Raw genomic sequence first — 22735 nt, forward strand, 5'->3', positions numbered from 1 at the left:
GACACAATGCTTTCTATTGCTTTAATGAACTACAATTACACATACTGTAGAAATGCAAACACAAAGTATTATTTCCAAACTAAACTGGATTTTATTTTTACTTCTACAGTGGGTATTCAGTGCATTGAGTTTACGGTATGGGTATTTTTAAGCTGAACAGCATCAATTTTGTCCCTTTAAAGTCTTATTGCTACAAAAGAAAAAAAATGAAAGATTGTTTTAAATCATGGGCAGATGCATCAATTCCTGGCACATGCTTTGAAAAAAAACATACTAAATGATATGAAAGTAACCTACAATACTAATTAATTACAGTAATATGAGTACTTGTGTCCACTTTGTAGTAAGATATAGTGTAATGTGTGTTTAAAAACATATAGAAGACTGAGGCTTGGACTTTAAAAGGAACAGTGAGCTGAAAAGCACAGTAGTATAGTGTCCATAAACACACAAATAGCAACTGTTATTTAAAACAAATGTCCTACTATGAAGTCATGAAGCGTCTCTGCCCTACAGTATATTAACATTATGTGGAGGTAATTATAAACAGCTGTTCATGCTGAAAACTGCAGGGATGCCATAAAGAGACAGGATGCAAAGTGTGTGTGTGTGTGTGTGTGTGTGTGTGTGTGTGTGTTTGTGTGTGAGAGCATGGGAAAACCGAGCTTCCTCGCCACCAGCGGTTTTTTTCCCCCCTTCAAACCGATAGGTGCTGTAATTTATTACCCGGTAAACACGTGGGAATAGTATTTCAGCGCCACAAGATAAACAACTACTCCGCTTCACTGCAAATCTCGCGAGAGGAGGCGCTCCCTCTGTGTTCGCCTATTGTGAGAGTTTTCCAACTCTCGCGTGATCTTGGAAGTTTCCCACGCCTGTTGTTGTGGCGTCTGCCCTTTTCGCTCACTCTCTCTCCTCCCTCTCTCTCTCTCTCTCTCTCTCTCTCTCTCTCTCCCCTTTTCTCTCTGTCTTCCTCACCCACCCCCTTTCTCTCCGTCTCCCTCGTCCCTACACCTCCAGTCTGCTTCTGTTGTCTCGGCGGATTGTTGGGCTGCTGGGGAGAGAAAGGATATCGCGAGTATTGGAGTTTTGGTGAGAGTTTGTGGAAGATGGCGCCTGTTGTGACAGGGTGAGTCTGAGATTCGGGGCTGGTGGTGGGGAGTGGAGTTGTGAAGAATCTCAAGTTATTGCCATGAAATGTCTTCATTCTAGCGCGTGTAATGAAGCGTGGTTACAGCGCAGGCTTCGGGCCACTTGTTTCCTCGCGGCAGGTCATTTTTTTCTTTGTCTGTGTGTGTGAGAGTGTGTTTTTTTCTCTCTCTCTCTCCCTCCGGTTAACGTTACTTGCCCGAGCTGACTGTTGCTGCAGTGTTTGGCGAGCTAGCCCCAGCTAAAGCGACACTTCACCCCCGGTGGTCTTTTCTCCCAGACAACGAGCGAGCTGTTAGCTTTCCAAGGCTAGCCAGCGAGCTCAACACAAACACGCTTGCACGCTCTGAACCTCTTTTATCATTATTATGGTAATCTCCCGGCCGTGTGCGGTTGCTGGCTTCTCCCTTGAAAGCAGCCGTGTGATTCCTAGATGTGCATTTGTTTTCGAAACGTGCTCCTCAGTTAGCCGGGCGGCACGTTCACCCACTGGATGTCCGATAATGGACGTCAGCTAGCGGCGTCTGACTGAAACACGTTGCGGCTTTGTAACCAACATGTCTAGTTGGCAGTGTTTTCTACCAAAAAAACCGCCGGATTGCGTTCACTCGTGGGGTCTTTTTGCTGCTCGTAAATATTTAAGCTAGAAGCCGCCGCGCGGAGCGAATAGCGTGCACTTTTTACGACTTGTGAGCAGAGCTGGGAAATACTATTTACTACACAAACAACGATGCTGGATGCGAAGAAAGCCCCTTTCTTAAAGTGTTTATTTATGTAGAGTGCACCTGAGGACGGAATTCACCCCAACACTCTCAGCCATGTGTTTTTAACCCTATCATCACTGAAAATGACACAAATATTTCAGCTAAGCCGAGGATTTACAAAACCTTCGATCCACTGCACTACGGATGTAACGATATGATATTATGTTGGTATTACCGCAGTAAAATGTGCTGTAAATGTCTCGTAAGCACCGATATATACATACACTGAAATCAGCATCTGCTTTTTGTGTCTTATTTCTGTTCATTTGACTTGTTTGTATTGTTTATGCCCCTGCATGACATAAATATTTTAGCAATGTCTGACAGGAATTCCTCCTCGAGACAGAATCGAAAACACTCCTAATACAATAGACACGGCAACTGTACAATTTGTCCTTAAGGTACACAACCTGGTGGCTTTAATTACAAAATACAGGGTTTTCTAATGTTCTTTTTGCATACACTGAAGGCAGGTATCCATCCTTTGACAGTGTAGCCTTCAGTTCTTTCATGAAAGTGAAAATAGGACCATAGTGGAAATGTATTCGAGTTTTCTCTGACCCAAGCTAATCTATTGGTTGGTGCTGGATTATAGGAAAAATAAGTTTATTAAAATGCAAAAAAATCCAGCACTGTGTAAATTATTCTAACCTGCTAAATACAGAATAGGAATATGAGGTGCTGAAGCCAGCTGAGGCAGTGTTGAATGCTGGACATGTTATCGGTCCATCTCAGGGCAAACAGAAAGACAGACTATCAGTCACACAGAAAACCTGTAACCATTTCATTCCTCATGTTTGCCAATTTAAATTCTTGAAAAGCCATAGCACAGTTTTTCCTGCGAGGATGGCATCTAAAGGATAAATCCACCACTGACCCCCCCTGCCATATGTCCTGTGACCCGACAGCCTCCGAGATGATCTAAGCTCCCGATTAGCCCAATCAATTCCTGTAGTTTGTCGTTAGAAGTTCAGCGTAATGACTGACTGTTGCTGTGGCCAAGAATGTGAAAATATCTTCCTCGATGGGCTTCAATTGTAAGATAAGCAGAACCTTTTGTACAGGTCATAATAAACGTTTTTGTTTTTTATCTCAGAGATCATCATATTTCCTCAGTTTAAAAGAGTCCATTATACTTAGTGCGCATTCAGTAATTGCTGCTCAATCGTACATCTTGTACAACTTATGTCAGGCGAGGCTTTTAGTGGAGAAATTTGACTTGTTTAACATTTTTAAACTGTCCGCTGGATTGATAGTGGGTGTCAAGGATGTATATCGTTTCCCAGCGGAGTGGTGCTGCTTTGTTTTTCCCGGGTCGTTAGTCATCAGCAATGTGGCCATATCATTCAGCAGAAATGGGTTATGATCTGGAGCCAGTGCTCTGTTCACATTTGACTTTTCTCTTGTGTTTGAATTATTTTCCTGCACATTAGCAGGCACAGACACAGGCCTATTTTTTTTTTTGCACCGTCGAGGCAATAATCCCCACAGACAGCTCAGTGGGTGACAGACATTTGCAGAGCTCGTTGGAGGTTTGTGTGTGTGTGTGTGTGTGTGTGTGCTGGCAGGGGAAGGGGAGGGGTCGGTTTGCTGTGCATGTTCATTTGGGGCTTTCCAGCAGACCTGAACTGATTTCAGTTGGGGTGGGGGTGCAGTGGAAGGGAGGGAGGGAGGAGGAGGAGGCAGAGGGAGGGAGGGAGGGAGCGAACGAGCAAGCAAGCAAGAGGGCAGGCGGGTCAGGTCTGGGTGGCTGGCCACCTGTCCAGATGATATCTGCAAATTCATGTGTGTTTGGCCGTGTGCTTTTCTGCATGTGGGGACGAGGGAGTGGGGGTCAGCGAGGGAGAGGATGGGAGACGGGCGGGTGCGTGCTGAGGCGAGAGAGCTTTAACAGAAAATTAAAGTGCCATAAGGGTCTTTTTTAGACCTTGTTCACAGTAACGGTCGGAGGCTTCAGAGGACCCAAACACAGCCCGATGCCCCCGCACGCTGCGTGGATGGTTCTTGCATTACACAGGGAGGGGCTCTACAACCACAGACTTGTTAATAGTATTATTTCTCTCTTCTAGAGTATTACAGAAGAGCTGCAGCTGGGCCTTTTTTGTCTTTACAGTGACACTACTGTCGTGACTTTTTAACTGGAAGCTGAATACTTCCACTGCTTTATAAAGCCGGTGTTGCATTTCATATTGTCAGTTGTGTGTTTTTCAGACACATCTCCTTTCTTACTCCAATGCAATTTGTCAACAACCAAACAACAACAACAACAAAAAAAAAAATCTGAATTTTTGTGTTTTGTTCCCTCGACATTGTTATTACTGTTTGATACTGGTTTGCAGGATTACAGGTTGTAGTTGCTAATTATTCAAATAATTGGCAGTGAATGGTTGGTTTTATGCCTCTGGGTACGTAGCTTATTCTCTTTGCTGTTCAACTCCAGTCATTGCCAAAGAGCCACAGCCCGGTACAAAATCTCTATTCCAGGTTTCAAACGCTCATTCCCTGTAGGCTTGACAGGCGGTCGAGGGGAGTTTGTCATGCACTCCTTTACAGAAGAGAAGCTTTAATTCCACTGAATACGCGTAGCTACAACACGTTCAATTACCAATGTCAGGGTGGCTTGTTCGTGTCATTTGCTTTAATTCACATGAGGATAGTAATTTAAATCAAGCCTACGCTACAGCTTTTATTATCAGCTCTGTTGGACAGCTTGCTTTTATTTTTAAAATTCTAAACTGGTTCTTTGACTTTATTTTTTGGCTACTCTCCATTTTTTTTCGACTGCTTTTTCCAGCTCTGTTGCCAGAGCTGATTCCTGCTGACTAGACAAAGACAAACAAATCACGCCCACTGACATTCACACCCAGGGTTAGGTTAGGTCAGAACCACCAATTAACCAACCAATTAAATGCTTTTTATATCTAAATTACTTCTGAATCCTTTTGTGTTTCGAAATGTTTCTTTAAAAAAACCCAGACATGTTTCTTACTTGATATTATTATATCAGACACTATCAATTATCATTGAAACAACCATAATTTGTAGAAGAAGAAGCCAATGTTAAGATACTGATACTGTTACTTTATCCTGAGAAAGATTAACATTATTTAACACATATCCATTGAACAGGCCAAATAGTTTATCTGCCTGTAGCTCAGTTGGTAGCGTTGGTCATCTTTCATCGTGTCAGTGCTGCAGGTTTGATCCACCGTACTGTCCCGTCTCTATGACAAAGTGTCCTTGAGCAAGACATTGAGACCCTGCGTTGTTCACAATGGGGGTCGAGCACCTTGCGTGGCAGCTGTCGCCTCGCTTTGTGAGTGTGTGCGTGATTTCATGCATGTGATTTACAGTGTTAAGGGGCTTGCATTACACTGTTAATCACACGCACCCCCATTGCTTTATATAAGGGAAGTCCATTTACCTGTCACTCAAGGTCTTTTCAGTGACGCTTTCAAACTTGTCACTTTATTCAATGAAGACTTGCAATTATTCAATTTACTCCTTGTGTAAAACAAAGGAGGAGGACACCAAATTATCAAACTCAGTTGAGCTGGCAAAACATAGAAGCTCGGGTCTGATCAATGTCCTTCAAATGAGCACAAAAATCTATAAATAAGCAGGGCCGGGTTTTGTAATTTTGTTCTTTCCTTCTGGCCAGAGAAACTGGTTGTGATAGCTGAAAGAGCAGCACTGTTCACCTGGGATGATAAAAGCATGAATCACTTATTTCAACACTGCTCTCTGCCTTTGCTGTGCCCCTGGGGGACGGGATTCCATTTAGCTCACCCTCCCCTCTGTCCCTCTGCCAAAAAAAAAGGGAAGGAGAACGATGAAGCCTCTGAGGCCGAAAGCCAAACATCTCTGTGCTGCGTAACGATACCGTCGAGCCTTTCTTTCAGACGCAGACTTGTGTTAGCACGAGCATGCGGTTTGAGATCTGGGGCTGCGTCGATCTGATGTGTGTGTGCTGGCATATGGGGGAAAGAGTGAGTGTACCTAGACATAAAAGTTGGTGCGTGTGCGTGTACGTGCACGTGCGTCCATTCCCCTGGGTCCTCTCCTCTTCCCCGCTTCCTTTTGTAAAAGGAGAGATTCAGAGAGAGCAGCAGATGTCGAAGCGCTGACCTTTATGGTGGCAAAGGCTCAGGCTAGAGTTAAAAGACATGCCGACTCACCCCAACCCCCACCCCCTCAAAGAGGCAGCCCAACATCCAAACACACACACACACACACACACACACACACACACAGACACGGTGCTACCTTAGCTGGATAGGTTAACGAGGGAGATGATACAAGCTACCCGATCTGTGTGTCACCTCGGTATCCTGCAGCCTCCAAAGCTGCCCTCTATCCACCCAGAGCTGTGAAAATCTTCAAAGTGTGTGGCATGTGGGGGTTACAAGCCAAAGGGGGGGACTGTACCGAAGTCACAGGCAAAGCACCAAAGCAAATGTGCCACAGCCAGACATCTTTAGGGGGGATTTATTCCTGTGCGTACAGTAGCCTATTGTTTTGGAAGTTCATGCATATCCATTACTTCACATGATTGAAATATCCCCCGGAGCCTATAGTTTCATTCAGGGTTCAGATTCAACTTGTTTGGTGGAGTGACGACGGGCCTCTTAAAGCACCACGCACCCTGGTTGACTCAGTGTCTTCGTTCTCTTGTTTCCCCGTTCGGACTGCTTGTGTCTGTGTCTCTCTGGGGAACAACCACAGGAGACACCGAAGGGGATAGAAATGCACATTTTTGCGTAATTTGGCTTGGACGGCCGCCAGCTTTGCACTTCTCGGTGTTGGTCTTCTGCCACCTGCTCAAGTTCCACAAAACAGATTTGCCAACGTAGTTCCTGCACTATGAAAAAAAACAAAAAAAAAACAAGACAAGGTCAACCAATGGATAAAGGGAATGGGTTAGCTTAGGTTTGAATTGCTGCAATGGCTGACTATGTTGTGCAATGCTCTGAGTATTTGACCGTTTTTGTTCCATAAGCATTTCTAAAATCACACGTACGTATATGAACATAATCACAGGTCTCTGAAGGACTAATAGTGATGTCTAGATTGATTGTTTTTATCTAACTTTCAAAACCTATCTAATATTTTTGAAAAAGCGCACTTTTCCCCAAAACTACGGTTGTTTTTCAAAAGCTAACAATGGTAATCTGATGTGGTTTAGGAACAGCCAATGATAATGAGAGCCGCTCCGCGCTGAGCCAATCATGTGGCTGGAATAGAGCCATGCCAGGTTAGCACACAGCACAGCAACAGCGAGTCGCAACACGCGTTCATGTTTGTACTGCTGCACCCGTGTACGTCAGGAGTAGGGTGACATAGGATGCAAAGCCCCCCAATCTCCCCTCCACCGACCCGGAAGTCAATACCGCACCCTGCTCAGCGAGGCCTGAACGCAAACGGATCATCCCGACAAAGACACTTCAGAGACATTTCACTGTATTTTGATGCAAAGTTAAAAATTGGCATGATGTTGAAAGTGTTGTTATTTTGAAGAGGGTACCTTTTCATACTTGTATTCTGTTTATTTGCACTAAATCATTTGGATTTGTGGATGTTTGTGCATTATCGTACTGTCATTTCACTCCCTCGAGTTTCTCCCTAAGCTAAAACGATTTTGACACAGCTGTCTTAAATCCTGCAAACTCTCTTTTTGTTATGCATACCGGGTTTTTCACCATTTTCTAGCGAATTCAGATTTATTTCGTGCAGCTGGTGGCTTATAAAAGTGCCTCTGTTATTTTGTTGATGAATTTGACCCAAAATATTTGTGGTAAAAATGTTATTGAGGAAAAATAAAGTCAAGTTTATATTGTTATTTTAAGAAAAATGTCAAGATATGAGTTTTGGGCCATAATCGCCCAGCCCTGTTCTAAATAGGGAATGAACTCCATTGGTCATGATTTCAGGGGAATGAATATGAAGTTGCAGGACTACTAGTGGGATATAATAGGTCTTTTAAAGTATTAGTGATTGGCTTAATGTCCTGAATTAATTTTTAGAGTGTGCACTTGTACTTCCCTCGCTCTCATTCAAAGCACAGTGCCTCTTTTCATTGATACTGCATTTGGATGAGTGCTCCCACTTTAAGGTGTGAGGTTAAAGAAAGCCAGAACCCACGGCCCGACGAAAGGGTTGAATTTCTCATACTAAACCACAACCAGGAAGGCCATTTATTTACTTGTGCAGGGCTTGGAATGTATTGGTGTGAGCTCACAGTTCTCGTCTCGGGTTCTTCCAGAAAACCCGCCGCTGTGTTACAGCGGAGATGGAACGGAACATTCTGATGTAAATCTGAAGCCAGTGTGGTTTTGAAAACAGCCGTGGCGTCATGTTTGATAGAGGCCCAAGTCCTTCTCGGTGTTGCTGTTGGCGTCGGCTTCACTGCTCAGCTAAGACAGGAGAGGCAGAAAGCTAACGAGGCCGATGTGACAGGCGGTGGAAGTGCGTCCCTCTTGTTGTGGGGCCGCTCTTTGTCTTTCGCGTTCGCTGTCCACATCCAAGAGAGTTTCCTCAGACCCCGAGTTTGCCTTTTCCCTTCCTCTGTTCCTTTGCTGCTTGTAGTGATTACAGCTCCACCAGGGGAGAGGTGGTTTCTACTGCGTCAGCACTTTTGCCCCCGCTGTCCTTTCACATTCAGGATGTTTCATTCAGAAAACATAAGCTCATTCCCCATCTGACCGGCTGTTTGCTTTCATGCCGCTTCAGTGAGCAAACGCGTACCTATTTCCTATGTTGGAGCAGATGCAATTGAGAGGAAAGAATATTAGTCCAGGCGTTGAAACTTTTTGGTGGTTGTTCCTGAAAGGAAACGCAAAAACTTCATTCTGGTATTGTGTGAATCTAGATAATTGCATTTGATTATCAGTGGCGACTGTGAAGGCTCAGAGGCATTGTTCAGCGCCCGTCTGATCTCCGACAGCAGCGCTGGGCTGCTTCATCCATTCAGAGGAAGGTTACAAAAATACACAGGATCTCCCGCGATGGGAAAGCCCCTCGCGACACCACCTCCCACAGCTGGAAGCAACTGCCGCTATTACTATATTAGATAAGAGGGGAGTGGCACGCTACAACCTAGTCTGCAGTAAACCTTTCACAAACAAGTGATAGCCTTTGGGCCTGTTGCTGGCATCGTATAAAAGCGGCGGACAGCCGCCGAGCATCGGCTCAGTCTCACCCCCTCTGGGTAAATCGGTCATGCCTCCGATGAAAACACTGCTCTTAGTGTCGAAGTGTTGACTGATCCCAGCAAAGCCTTTGAACTGAGATTTTACAAACGCGGTAATATAGGGTCGTGTTTGGTTTTGGGTGTGACATTGACAGACAAACTCTCAGCCACTTTTTGAATTTCGTGCTTGTTAATCGGCCGTAATCAACTCTTGTTTTTGTGAAAACAATAAAACGCACAGTCAATCTGCTGATGTTTTCAAATACCCTGAACAGAAACTTGGACACGCCTTTCCCTAACTTCACAGGTATTTCCTGGTTAAATGCAGTTTTTTCGTGCAGTCTTCAGGGTTGGCCTACATCCTCGCACAGATCTCCTTCATCGCTGTTTTCGCTCCAGTTAATGTTGCTCTCATGCTCATGTTCCGCCTCATCAACGTAGCTATCCGAAGCATTTCAGATACAGCATGCGAATGGCTTTTTAGGAACAACATCCACTTCCTGTAGCTGGCTTCTCATCTCCCCAGTATGATCGCCAATTCACAGGTCATTGTGCACAGTTGATGTTTCACCTTTTCAGCCCCACGTCTGCGGATGGCACTCAACGTGTTCCTCTTGCTTTTGAGGCTGAGGTGCTGCTGTGATGCAGGACTCTGCATAGCACCAGGGTGCTGCATATTACAGATGATTATAAGAACATGTGACTTGTGACTTTGCAGACCTATTTCTAGGGGAAAAAGTTCTAGATTTCGTACTTTGAAACCACAATTTAAAAAAAAAAAAAAATAAAATAAAAAATAAAACTGAAGATTCTTTCAATAAACTTTAACTATCTTTTTTTGTGGTTGACTCCTCTTGGGAAAAAAAAACAACACTGTTTAGTTCCTGTTACTGCACAACAGAGAGCATTGATGCCTTTAACTGGAAAATCTATACAATTTCCTTCTGGCATCTCAAAAAAAATACTGCAATATAGAATCGTTTACATTTTAAATGTACCATTAAAAATTGCCGCAATTCTAAGTTCAACTATACTGTAATTTTCTAATTTCACGTGCAGGACTAGTGTGGACCTTTTTAAATGTCTCCCTCCTCCAGTACACCTGACTGTAAAGAGCAGATCACCGTGGGCTTTCTGTAGTGCTCCACGGTGACACATTTCTCTCTCTCGGGGCAGCGACAAGTGAACAGCAGGCCGGACACCGGCCCTCCAGTAATGGGATTTGACACGACTGCCCTATTGATTTGAAAAGAAGTCTACCCACTGTAGTCTTAGAAAATCCTGTGAGAATTCTGTTCCATATAGACATTTTTACTCGTGTACAACTATTTTTGCAGCGATATCTTATCCAGGGGTTTCCTCAGGGCTCAATAAAACTCTCTTGAAACCTTGGAATAAATTGAAAATTGTAAAAATGCTGGGGCAGGATGAAACTTCTTACACGGAGTTCATAAAAATCCATTCTCAGTCAAATCCTGCTAAGTATATTAAACAAAAAAAAAAAAAAACTTTAAATTGGTAATAAGCACTTTCATTTTGAAGTAAACAAGGTCTGTTACAAAGGATATTTTTATTCTTGCATCCAGTTGACCCGCTTGGCTTATTCTACCTTTATGCCTGTGTGACAATAAAAATACGACCACACCTCAGACTTTATGACTGAAACCTCTCCTTTTTTTTTTCCCTCTCTTGACTGATGCTTTTAATGACTCAGAATAAGCCCATGTCTTCGTTGCTGATACTTGACATACCTGTCAGTGTAATGCAGATCTGAACAAGTGACAGCAGTCCCGAGACGAGGACTCTAGACCCCCATCCAGCAAGCTGCGCGTAGAGAGGAGTAATTGTGTGTCAAGAAAATATTAAAGGAAAATTACAGAGAGAGAGAGGGGGGGGGGGGCAGTGTTGGGATTCCAGGAAAGGCAAACTGTTATCTCCAAATGTTTCTTTGCATTGTCTGGTTGTTTAACTAAGGCTGCTGGAGAGTCTGAGTGAAGAATCCGCCTGGTGGCATTCCTGTGGCTGTTGACGTCAGGAGGTTTTGGCCTTTGCTTAGACTCCCAGTGAAGTAATAGACATGTGTGTCGCTTTGTGGAACGCTCTATTGATTGTGGTTTCGAAAACAATGCCTTTTTTCCCCCCGAACAGAGGGTTGTTAATGTTGTGGTTGATCATCTTGCACTTGCGGCTGCAGCTTGATGTTCTCTACAGTTGCGATCGTTTTTGGAAGCACTGCCTGAAGAATGTTACGTGGGCTTTCACATGAGCTCATGGAAGGAAACTGAATTGTCTCTTTCAGAACCTCGAGTTTGTCCAAAAAAAGTCACCAGCAAAGTTTATCATCCCTGTTTGGCTTTATTAGAAATGCACCACAAGTATTTCGACCTCAACCCGAGCTCGTCAAAGTGTCTGCGAGACAAATGAACAAGCCTTCGCTTTCATTTGCTGGAGTCCACTTCTTCTTAGTTTTTGAACTCTCTCTGCAAAAGTACCTGACAGTGTCTGCTTCTTCTTGTGTCTGAATTATCTGGTTTTACTGTGTTGGACGGTTTAACTTGCTTTCCTCCTAGAAATCACAATAAAAAGCAAGAGGCTGATATATTTGTAATTTTGATGACTTTGTTGTCAGTGTAATTTTAAATTTTAAACTTAGCTTTAGCGCAAAACCGCGAGTGCAACAGTTCTGCCAGTTGCAGACTATAGATCAAGACTTACCAGTTATTTCTAATTAAAAACATCTAACTAGCACTGGAGGAGTTGTGCTTCACCTCAACGTATTGGATTTACTATGTTTTCTCATCTATTTGTGTGGTTTTTGCTTTAAGAAACATCTTTCATGTCTTTTTAATGACCGAGTTCACTATTTTGGAAAGATGTTTTGGAGGGGAACCAGTCTTAGGATCGCCGCCACCCCCTCTTCTCCCCGTCATGACACCGAAACCAGACAGCAGTCTCGAGCTGACAAACTCATTGCTAAGCTGCACTTATAGACACGAGCGTGCTGCGGTCGCTCCACTTGGTTTGGTTTGCTGAGGATCATCTCGCAGCATGTGAGCTAAAGGTCATGCCTCTCTCGCTCTCTCGCGCTCTCTCTGGTTCTGCCAGGAATTCTATTTTTTTCTCGCGTTGCGGCGAAGTCGGTCCTTGGGGTGGTTTAGAGGCAAGGGCAGGGCAAAACGGTGGTTAGTTCCTGAGTTGATAAACGTCCTAAAACTGCACTTGATTCTTGGATGGCCACATTTACAGAGAAGAAATGCAATAAATTTGATTTGCTGAGTGAGAAGAAGTTTAAATATTTTGATTATGAAGTATTTGTTTCTGGTGTTTTATGAAGGATACGGCATCCAAACCTGCAGTGGGAATGTGATAACATAATAATGATATATACACACAGGTAATCTTGCAAAGGAAGCAACATGGGGTGGAAGTGGCAGCGCATCCGGCTGTAGAGATAGATGAGTTGGTATAAAGGACAAAAGAGAGTTACATCGATTATAGCTTCGTAGAAGAACTGTCCAGAATTGGAGCTGAAAGCGTCTTTTGTGGTGGCAAAACTGCCGAATGAAAGTTTGAAACTGAGCAAACTGAAGCGGCGCCAGTCCAGCAAACACCCCGAGACGGCGTGTAAACCCAAAGACTTCATCCTCAGAGAAAAGGAACTCATCGTGACAGAATAGAACAAAGAAAGTCCATTTCACATCCAGTGTGATGTGAGGTCTCGCCAACTTTATTTTGTATTTGTACCGGGTGTGGTGGAGGCGGAGTCGCCAACATTTACAATGGTGAAAAATTGGGTCCCGCAAGGGTCACACTCTAAAGATTTTGCTGAAATATACATTCAGGTCAAATGACCTGCTGTGGCGACCCAGGGAGGGAAGGACTCGATGATCAACTGAGAAAAGACTCGATGTCTTTCGACAGGTTGTTGGTCGGCGTTGTGTGAGTAGCATCCAGATAGGTGTCAATATGGGAACCAAGTGTTAAAATATGCGAGTGTTGATTGTTACTGTAAATATGAGGTTAAGTTGATGGATGGTTTAGAAAATGTGTTTTTGCTATAGATTCATTGATGCGTTTTTGGATCCATGTGTTCTGCTACGCCGCGCTGCTTCGTGTTGTCGTTTGTGTCTGTGAAGCATAACAAACACTTATGGGTCAATATGTGTGGTGAACTGAGATCGAGCAATGAGGCCCATTTTTAGAAGCATGACTCCTTTGTGTGTTGGAGAATGTATTTAAACCTTAAGATCATTATGATCTTAAGGTGTATTATAAAATAAAGATACTTCTACTACTCAGAACGTCTGTTCTGCAGCAGAGATATTTTCTTAAATTGGGAAGCTCCCCAACTGGCCTGGGGCTGCCCATTCCTGCACAGTGTTTGTGTTGTGTGCCACACCAGTGCCCAGTCTGCCCTCAGTTCAACAACAGAGAGCGAAACACAACTATGAATGAAGATCTCAGCAATGACTGCTCTGGTATAGAATCAGAGAGACTCCTCAATGCCACCAAGCCCATATTTTAACCCATCCGATCTCTGAACACAGGTTTTGACTTGTTGGTCCACAGTTGTCAACTGTAGCTGTAATGATTGCGTGAGAACACTTTAATTGCTTGAAGATATATAAACTCTGCGGTAGAATTTTTTTTAGAGAAATACGAGAATTAAAGTGATTATTATAGTATAAGCAGTTTCATAATTGGGGACAGTGGGGAATTTAGTCTTTTTTTACTAACAGTAAAAGAAATCATTTTGTTTCTTAGTGCATCTTTAAAGCAAGAGTAGTGGAGAATTTATTCTACAACCAAATGTTTCGTGTGTAAAGTCAAGACAAGGAAAACTTTTAAAAGCTATGTTGTGTAGCAACGTGCTGCTCCCGAGTTGAACATCTCCTTCACTTGATCCAGCAGGCCTCAGCCTGAGCTACAGCAGTGCTGCTGCTGCGGCGGCGGATCTCCACTCCTCACAATAACCCCCCCCTCACCCGCCCCCCTCGGGTTCCCTCTCGTTCCAGCAGTGAGTCATCAACTCAGCAGAGAGTGAGAAGGGGGAGAGCGGAGCGGGAAAGGGTGGTTCACTCAGGGTTCAAGTCTCCCTCGCCTCGTCCCCTCTCTTCTCTTTCCTGACAGTTTCCCCCGAGCACATGACCTGTCTCAACCCCAAACCCCAGCCTTTCTTCGCGCGTCTTTGGCTGTATCGCACTTGTCACTTCGCTGCAGCATTTCCTTTTTATTTATTTTTTTCTTCTTCGCCGTGGATGTCTAATTTTGCGAGCTCTCATTGCCGTGTGCCTTTCCCTGGAATCTTTACTCCCACTTGACTTAATCTTGCGCTCAGCTTACATATTTTTCACACTGCTGTTGACTGGAGCAAACCGTCTGGAGGCTCTTTGTTTCCTACCTGGTACATTTGTTTAGTTCAGCAGTTGCTGTTGTGGTTCGATAGTGACCTGATTATATGCACGCTGAGGGCATAGAAACTTTCACTTCTATTTTTGTGTGCGCACAGACATGCTTCAACTGCACCCTCGCAAGCTCGGACAATAAAACGCATGTTGAAATGATCACTCTTAATAGAGAGGTTGTGCAAGCAGAGAGCAGCCCTATTTGCAATCCTAACATCTGTTCAGCACTTTTTGTTTTGCTCCGACGTGGCAGTGGTAACAATATTTTCTTTTTACTAGATGCTGAAGTGGAATACGTCAGTAAAAGATGTTTGTTTCTCGTGTTAGATGCAGAAGAGGAAACACTGTTAAACGGCAAATTTCGTTCGCACGTTAACCAGAAAATAGTTTATTTATATTTGGTGTCTCACTCCACTGCCTGAGGTCTGCTCGCGCTGACTTCTGTGTTTCCTGTTCATCTCTCTGCCTAAATATGGAGCAAGGCTCATCACTTGTGCCTGAAAATGTATCAGAAGAGATTTAGAGAGGGTGCGTTTCTTCAGAAATCCCTGCTGATTTACCAGCTACACCATATCCCTCCAGCCCTGTCAGACCTGAGAGAGGTGGTTTAACATCCTGCTTGGCGATGCTGCATTCCCTATTGAATTTTTTCTTTTTTAAACTGTGGCAAATCAGTTTGATGAGGATCTCATTGTCGATCCATTGCGTCTGGTCAGGAGTGCCAGTCTCAATTTAGGGCCCATGTTATCTGAGGACTGAATAGAGGCAGGTGGTAGGCAATAGAAAGGAGTCCAGAGCTGCTGGATTCACAAAGGCGACTTCATTAAAGATAGAACAGGCATTAAGAGATTGTCTGTGTGCATACATGAGAGTCCAGGTTGGCTCTGCGCAGCGCACATTGGAAATTTCATTACTTTGTTTTCAGTACATATAATGCGTGCGCCGGTACCAGAGTATATGCTCAGTATGTTCCAGCCTCTGCGCCAGATTACACTCGTTAAAAGTCTGCAGTTGGTGTGCAAGCAAAGTGTACGTCTAGATGTCTGTATTGATTGTGTGCCAGGCCGAGAAGAGTTTTAAAAAGTCTGGTCCAGAGAGCTCCATATGGAGCATTGATGTTGGGGAGTGCGGTCAAGAATGGGAGAGGTGGAGGGAAGGAAAATGGAGGGAGGGAGGAGGGAGACAGAGCGAGGAGGCTTTTTCTTTGGCTTTTCTGCCTCTGTCATTAAGCTCTCCCATGTCAAAGACAGATGGAGCTGGTGCTGTGTGTGTGTGTGTGAGTGTGTATGGAAGCACTTGCTAGTGCAGGCCGATGTGACCCACCCAACGATCCACACACACTTACACCAGAGCGCACAGAGCTTTGAGCCCTGCCCTTGATTCTGCCCCCGGCGGGGCGTCGCAGGGCAGCCGCCAGACCTCTCTGCCATCTGCAGTCAGTCAGCCTTGAGGGTCGGACAGCTCATCAGCACCAGTTACTCACTCCTCTCCGTTTCTGCTTGTGTAACATGACACTCTCACCCCATCCCTTTTATTAAAGATTATTTTGTGGTCTTGGATTATAATTCTGCTCTTTGCAGTCTTTAATGTTTTTTTTTGTGTAATGTGCCCGTCTCTGGTGAGATTGAGTGAGACATGAGTCATTTTCTACTCAAGGTTTCCTCAACCCTTTGAACATCACATCACCTTTAGGGGAAAAGTCGATGTTAAGTGTCAGAATGACACAACAAAGAGTTGCGTTTTAAAATCTGGCAGACAGAATTCTACATATAATTAGATGCTGAGTACTGTTACTGCATACTGGCCAGGGTGGTTTTGTGGTGTATTTTTCTGATTTGAGTTCACTTTCGATTTTGTTTTGGTTATAGCTGAACACACACACAGACAGACACACACAGAGCCCATTGTTTGGTTTACCCATGTTTTCTTTGTTTTGTCAAGTTTGCGCTGCCAGCGCACTTTACCACCTGAAAATGACCTTAGTTGTCTGATGATTTATTGTGTTTTCGAATACATACCTACAATATACAGAATCAGTGTAGTTTGTAACTTTATGTCTCAATCTTCTATATGCTTTTTGGGATTTCAAATATGTACACACCGGAGTTCGATGATTGAAAAAAACAAAATGCACTGATACACAACACAGTATTTTTCTCTTGATTTGACTTAAGCATAGGAAAGTTGTTGATGCCCACACCATGGCAATGAGGGAATATTTCTGCAGATCAGAGATTCATATAGTATTATGGGATGAGAACCGTTCTGAATCTGATTAAAAATGCACACACACCAAAATCCCTCATGCTTAAGTCTAGCAGGGGGTCACTTTAAGCCTGGAGGCGAATCGGGTTTGCAGCACCCACGGGGGGAAACTGTTATAAACAAAAATGTATCTGTAAAGAGTGGCGTCTGACGAATGAGTGCTACTATTTGATCCCTGAGACTGAATAATCTGCCTCTTAAATTGATGCGTCGCTGTTTTTCCACAGACACTTTCCCTTGCGGACAGATTTTCCCAATGTGAGTCTGCTAAAAAGCAAGACTGTGGCCATATTTGTAGTGACTCTGCCCTCACCACTCCCAGCTTGGCAGCTGCTGCCGTCGGCATGCAGGGTGCCACATGCCAAGCACCCGTGCCAAGGACAGAGCGAGCCTCCGACACCCAGCCACATCTTTCTGTTGTCTTGTTTGCTGTCTGGGAGATTCTGCGCCCACTAATCTCTCCCCATTTGTGTGTTTCTCATTGTCCCTCATGCCTACAACCTCCTCTCAGACACTCTTCCAAGGGCTGACTTAAAATAGTGCCCAAACTTGGCTATCCTCACAGCGACAGTATTTTTTATTTTTTTTCCCCTCAATGATTAAATATGCGCTCGAAAGACGCGTGGATAATACCCGTGCTGAAGGCCACACACAGAATAGCGCAGCGCCGCTGAGGAAGCGAGCGTGTTAAAGGAAAAGACCGATGCTTGTGCTCAGCGCGTGTTGTAACGGTGCAGCGGTGTGTGTCACAGCCTGACGTAAGTCTGCAGGTATTATTCAATGGGCTGACACAGCCACTGGGCTTGGATTTCCAAACTGTTCTAGCGCAATTTGAGTGATAATCGAACACATTTGCTTGGAGGCGATTTTGATTTTCCTCTAAGACACGTCATGAGCAAGAAACTCTATCTTAACGTCAGCCTGTTCTTGTCCTTCATAAGCTTAAAATACACATTTTAACCCTTCACAATTCTTTAATGAGTATTTTAATCGGCTGGCCAATTAGCTCCAGGCTTTAATTTGATTAATTTGATTTAATTTGCCTGATAAATACGCTCCTGTTCAGCTGTCTGGTTGTCTGTTTCATGGTGTTCTTCTCACACATGAAGGTGAACATTGTGCTTGACTGCCGCGTGTCTGTTTATGAAAAGGAGGCCTTTAGGAGGGGCTTTTCTCATCCCTGTTGTGAGTGAGTGCTTTTAACCTCCCTTACAACAAACTGGTGATGCAGGATATGGATATAATGTAAGATTGTAGGAACACTTTTGAAACCAGGACCTTCTGAGAAGTACAACAAAATGTCAAAAACCTGTCAGTCCGTTGTCCCGAGGGTTACCAGATCATTTCTGTGAACAGTAAAATACAGTAGTAGCCAGCTAATTTGAACAACTGCTGTCACCTGTTGCAAATTTATTGTAAAAAAAGTATTGTTCGCCCTCTGTTTTTATGCCCCCTAGTGGAGCGAGCATGCAAAAGCTACTTGACTGTGACATTGGTAAAGTGTAAAAGTTTTAGGGATGGTGCCTATTGATAACAGACTGTATTCCATTCATATTTTTTCAAGCAGAAATTCAAATATAAGTACATGTTAAAGACAGCGGGTGTAGAGAAGATTCCTACCCAGGAAGAGCATGCAAACCCCACGTGGCTCTGAATCTGGAATGTAAATTTCTTGAGTTTTCTCTCAGTTGACATTGCTGTCTGCCACAACAAAGGAGGACGAATACCGTCATATCAGGGGAAACTCTACTCACGATGTGTAATGTGACGTCAGTGGTACCTTTTGGCAGTGCGAGTACACACACAGAAAGAGAGTCACTCAGTTCACGGGGAAAGCTTTTGGTTAGAGTGGTCCCCCGTGAGAAAGTCCCATAAATCGTCTTGTCCAAGAAATGTTTCTAGTTAGCACAGTAGCGACTGAGTGGTGGAGCTGAACCCACTCAACTTCAGCACAAGTGACTTTTCCAGTCAGAGCACTTGTCAGCCATGACATTTCTTTGCTTTTTTTTTTTTTTTTTTTAAAGCACCACATTGATTTTAAATGATTACTCCCCTTGAGCGATAAACCTATTTGAAACGTCATAAAATCATTTTGGAAAAGCTTAACTTGAATTTTAATTTAGGTTCCCTCTTCGTTGTTACATAAAGCGAATGATTCATAGTCCAGCCAGCAGCGGCCAATAGATATTTTAGCTCCACCCTCAGCTGAAGTGTAAACACTTCGTCTATAGTCTCAAACAGATGTTGACTTTGCTGCGTTCTAGTTATTGCATATTCTAGAGTTCCAGTTGAATGCAGCACTGTATTCCATCCTCACTCATAAACACAGTCACCAGTGTGTCTTAAATGTGTTTGCAAGTCACTGAAACAGCAGAAAAAAATTCAAGCTACTATAAAAATATAATTAAGGCTGTTTGTATCATTGGTAGCCCATGGGAACCTGGTAGTCTACAGAGCATGTTCTGAAAATAGAAGAAACTTTAGGCTTTTGCAACCTTTTAAGGGACATAGATTTGATCTGGTTTGCTCCTCGAACCCCCCCCCCCCCCCCCAAAAAAAAAAAAAAAAAAAGAAGAAAAAATCTATTGAAGCTGAAACACTAAGATATAATTTGTAAGCTGTATCAATCACCTCCAGTGAAAGGAAACCTTTTGCTTCAGTCATCTGAGCACGGCTTGCCTCCATGCTTTTCTCTTTTGGTATCAATATGCAGTCATTAGCAACATTTGAGGAACAAATATTTTAAGAAGGATGAAGTAGGAACTCATCAGTCTTAACAAAACTGAAAAAGTGTGAAAAAAAAACAGTCGATAGGTCATCCTGTGTTTCTATTTATAACACTGCTGGTAATTCTTGGCTGCTTCTACTTTTGTTTCTTGATAATTTTTTTTTTCTTCTGGTTTTCCGCTCGGAGCGTCGCTAAGAAAAAGAAGGAACAAAGTTAGCCGGGCCGCGAGGCCATGCTGCAATTCTGCACAAAACACAATTTGTGAGCCTTTTTTGTCCAACATTTGTCGAACCAGTTTGAACTAGATGTGGAAAATTAGTCTGAAATGAATGTTTCTGTCATTAACTCCTTGTTGACAGCCCCTGCTCTCATATTTGGCGTCGCTGAGGCAGCCAGTGGCCGTGGAGGCGAGTGGAAGCTGCAAGGGAGAACGGAGTTGATAATGAGGTGCACAGCCACTCAGAGGAGTTGTGATATCTGCTATCAGCCCTCAGGCAGGGAAACCAGACACCTTTTTATAGGTCTAATCCCTCATCCCACCTCTTTTCCTCCATATTGCTGTTTTGTGCGCTCTGTCCTGGAGCTGTGTGAGCGCCAGAGACGGGTGAAAAAAAAAAAAAAAAAAAAGTCTGCATGTGGAAATGCAAATCCGCAAAGGCAGTTCAGAATGTGGTTTCAGATTCACACACCGCCTGTGACGAGGTGTGTGCAACTAAGGATCGACCAATTATTGGCCTGGCCGATAATATCGGCCGATATTGGGCATTTTTCTAATAATCAGCATCGGCCTTTTTTTCCACCAATTAGGCCTGCACAATATATCGTTTGAACATCGCCATCGCAATGTGCACAAGTGCAATAGTCACATCGCAGGATGTGCAATATTTTTTATTACTATTATTTTTAACTTTTGTTTTGCTTCGTAAAAGCAGCCAGCTCCTCCATGCTCCGCACAGCCGTTCTCTCCCTCCCTCCTGCTCGGTACTCACCGCCCCCCTCTCCCCTCTCTCCTCCACAGCGGGGGGGGGGGGCTCTCAGACTACACTCTGAACACAGGCGACATGCAGCAGGAAGCGACGGAGAATTTAGTCCCCATAAAAAGGCCAACATGTGAGATTTGGATGTATTTCGGCTATAAAAAAGACGATACGGAACAAAAAAACGTTCTCTGCCGACAGTGCGTCGTCGTGGTTGCCTTAACACGAGGTAATACGTCAAACCTGTTGGACCATTTGAAACACCATCACAAGCTCCTGTATTTCCAGTGCAAAACCAAAGACCCCAGGTGAAACTTCATCTTCTCAAAAAACAATTACAGAAGCCTTTGCCGACATAACACCGTATGATAGGAACTCCAAACAGCATCGACAAATCACGGATGCAATAACTTTTTGCCGAGCGAAAGACATGGTGCCATTGAACACCGTCGATCGTGAAAGAGGGATTTAAAAAAATGATCCGCATGCTCGACAAGCGATATGAAACACCACGTATTTCTCTCAAGTGGCCATCTCCCCAAATAGAGCTATTCAGGTCATCTGGTGAAAATTCTTCTATTTTTAATATCGCAATATATATCGCAATATATCGCAAGCCCCCAAAAAATCGCAATGTCAGTTTTTTCCAATATCGTGCAGCCCTACCACCAATATCCGATAAAAATTTTTTTTTACCGTATTTCCCGCACTATGAGGCGCACCTAAAAGCCTCTAATTGTCTCAAAGCCCAACTGTCTGCCTTATATTTCGGTGCGCCTTTTCTTTCAGAAAATACGGTAATAAAGACCACCCGGTTGTCAGTCAGTTGTCTTGACTACGGCTCCCATAATGCATTGTGATGTGATCACATGAGCAAACAACTTCTGCTTGCTTGTAGCTAAGCTAGCCAGTTCCAAAGAACGGCAAACATGAAGCTTGAGGCAGATTCTCCGCCTCTGACCCGTCAGTCACCAGAACCACACAGTTTGTCCTCAAGTCTCCCAACCGGAGAGCACGGCGCGCGGCTGCATAGCCGCGAGGAGCGGCCCGCCGGCGGCGGACAGCCCGCTCGCTGGGACGCCGGGAGCGGTCGGCCGGCAGCGGTCAACCGGCAGCGGATTACAGTCAAGTCGGCCCCACGCATCTTCCGTCACGCACTCACGCCACACATTGAAAACTGAAAAAAAAATTACCGGTAAATGTGTCTGGCGCGCTGCTGTGGAACCGGGAGGAATCAAACACAAGCCTGTCACAGACCGACCGCTGATTTTTTTTTCCAGTTTTCAATGTGTGGCGTGAGTGCGTGACAGAAGACGCGTGGGGCCGAGTCGGTCGGGGCGACCGGGGGTTGACTGGTTACCGTGCCGAGAACAGACTGCCTGCCGAAAAATGACTCCCCCCACGGGGGCGCGCATCGATTAGTGATAACATTGATTTTAACATATTTTTTAGCGTTACAGTAGCTACAACTTTAGTTCAACCAGGATTCTCCATTGTTTAATCTATTATTATTTTTTATTCCTACAGTACAGGACATACAGGGGACAAAATACAAGAAAATGAAGGAAAGAGTTGTGTTAGCAGCAGCGACAGATAGTTGAATATTGGAGTTTTGGGGAAGTTATGGATGAGATGACTGCATTATTGTGTGTGTGTGTGTGTGTGTGATAAATATAATTACATGTATCAGTAATAATAATAACAATAATAATAAAGTAATCACACAATTATAAACTGAACGAAAACAAAAGGCCTGAGTATAATGAATGTAGAAGTGTTTTCCACTGAGCACATCACATCTCTCTTCACTAGTCACTTCACTACTAAGTCACTACTCTGGGCTGTGGAACAATGTCCCACCCACAGCTACATTTTGATGCCAAAATGTTCATTTTTGCTGCAAATGAATATCGGTTCAACATATCGGTTATCGGTTTCCATAAGTACCAATAATTGGCATCGGCATCGGCCCTAAAAAAGCCATATCGGTCGATCCTTATGTGCAACCCACCCTGGTTTGCAAGTGTGGCAGATGTGTGAAAGACAGATTAGCGTGTCAAGATTTAAACTCGACTTCAGTTTTTGGGACCAGGTTTGAGTTCCAGCGCCACAGAAAGAGGCAGCTGAACAGACACTGCTTATTAGAGCTACATTGTTGATGTCTTGTGCGTGTATTGAAGCCTCTTGTGCCTGCTTAAGAAACCCATTGTGTGGCTCCACAATGTGAATTGGACCACGTGCACATAAAAGCTCGAACA

General features: G+C 44.0%; 1 protein-coding gene across 1 annotated transcript in view; it reads left to right on the forward strand.

Annotated features, from left to right (window-relative positions):
* The first annotated feature begins 960 nt into the window (after nucleotides 1-960).
* Nucleotides 961-22735, forward strand: part of rbpjb (recombination signal binding protein for immunoglobulin kappa J region b) — a 47848-nt gene continuing 26073 nt past the window's right edge. The window contains exon 1 of the mRNA XM_030083723.1: nucleotides 961-1129. Within this exon, the coding sequence (XP_029939583.1) occupies nucleotides 1110-1129 (20 nt within the window). The 5' untranslated portion in view covers nucleotides 961-1109. The remainder of the gene's footprint in view (nucleotides 1130-22735) is intronic.

The sequence above is a fragment of the Salarias fasciatus genome, chromosome 3 (assembly GCF_902148845.1).
Source record: "Salarias fasciatus chromosome 3, fSalaFa1.1, whole genome shotgun sequence".
Classification (NCBI taxonomy): Eukaryota; Metazoa; Chordata; class Actinopteri; order Blenniiformes; family Blenniidae; genus Salarias; species Salarias fasciatus.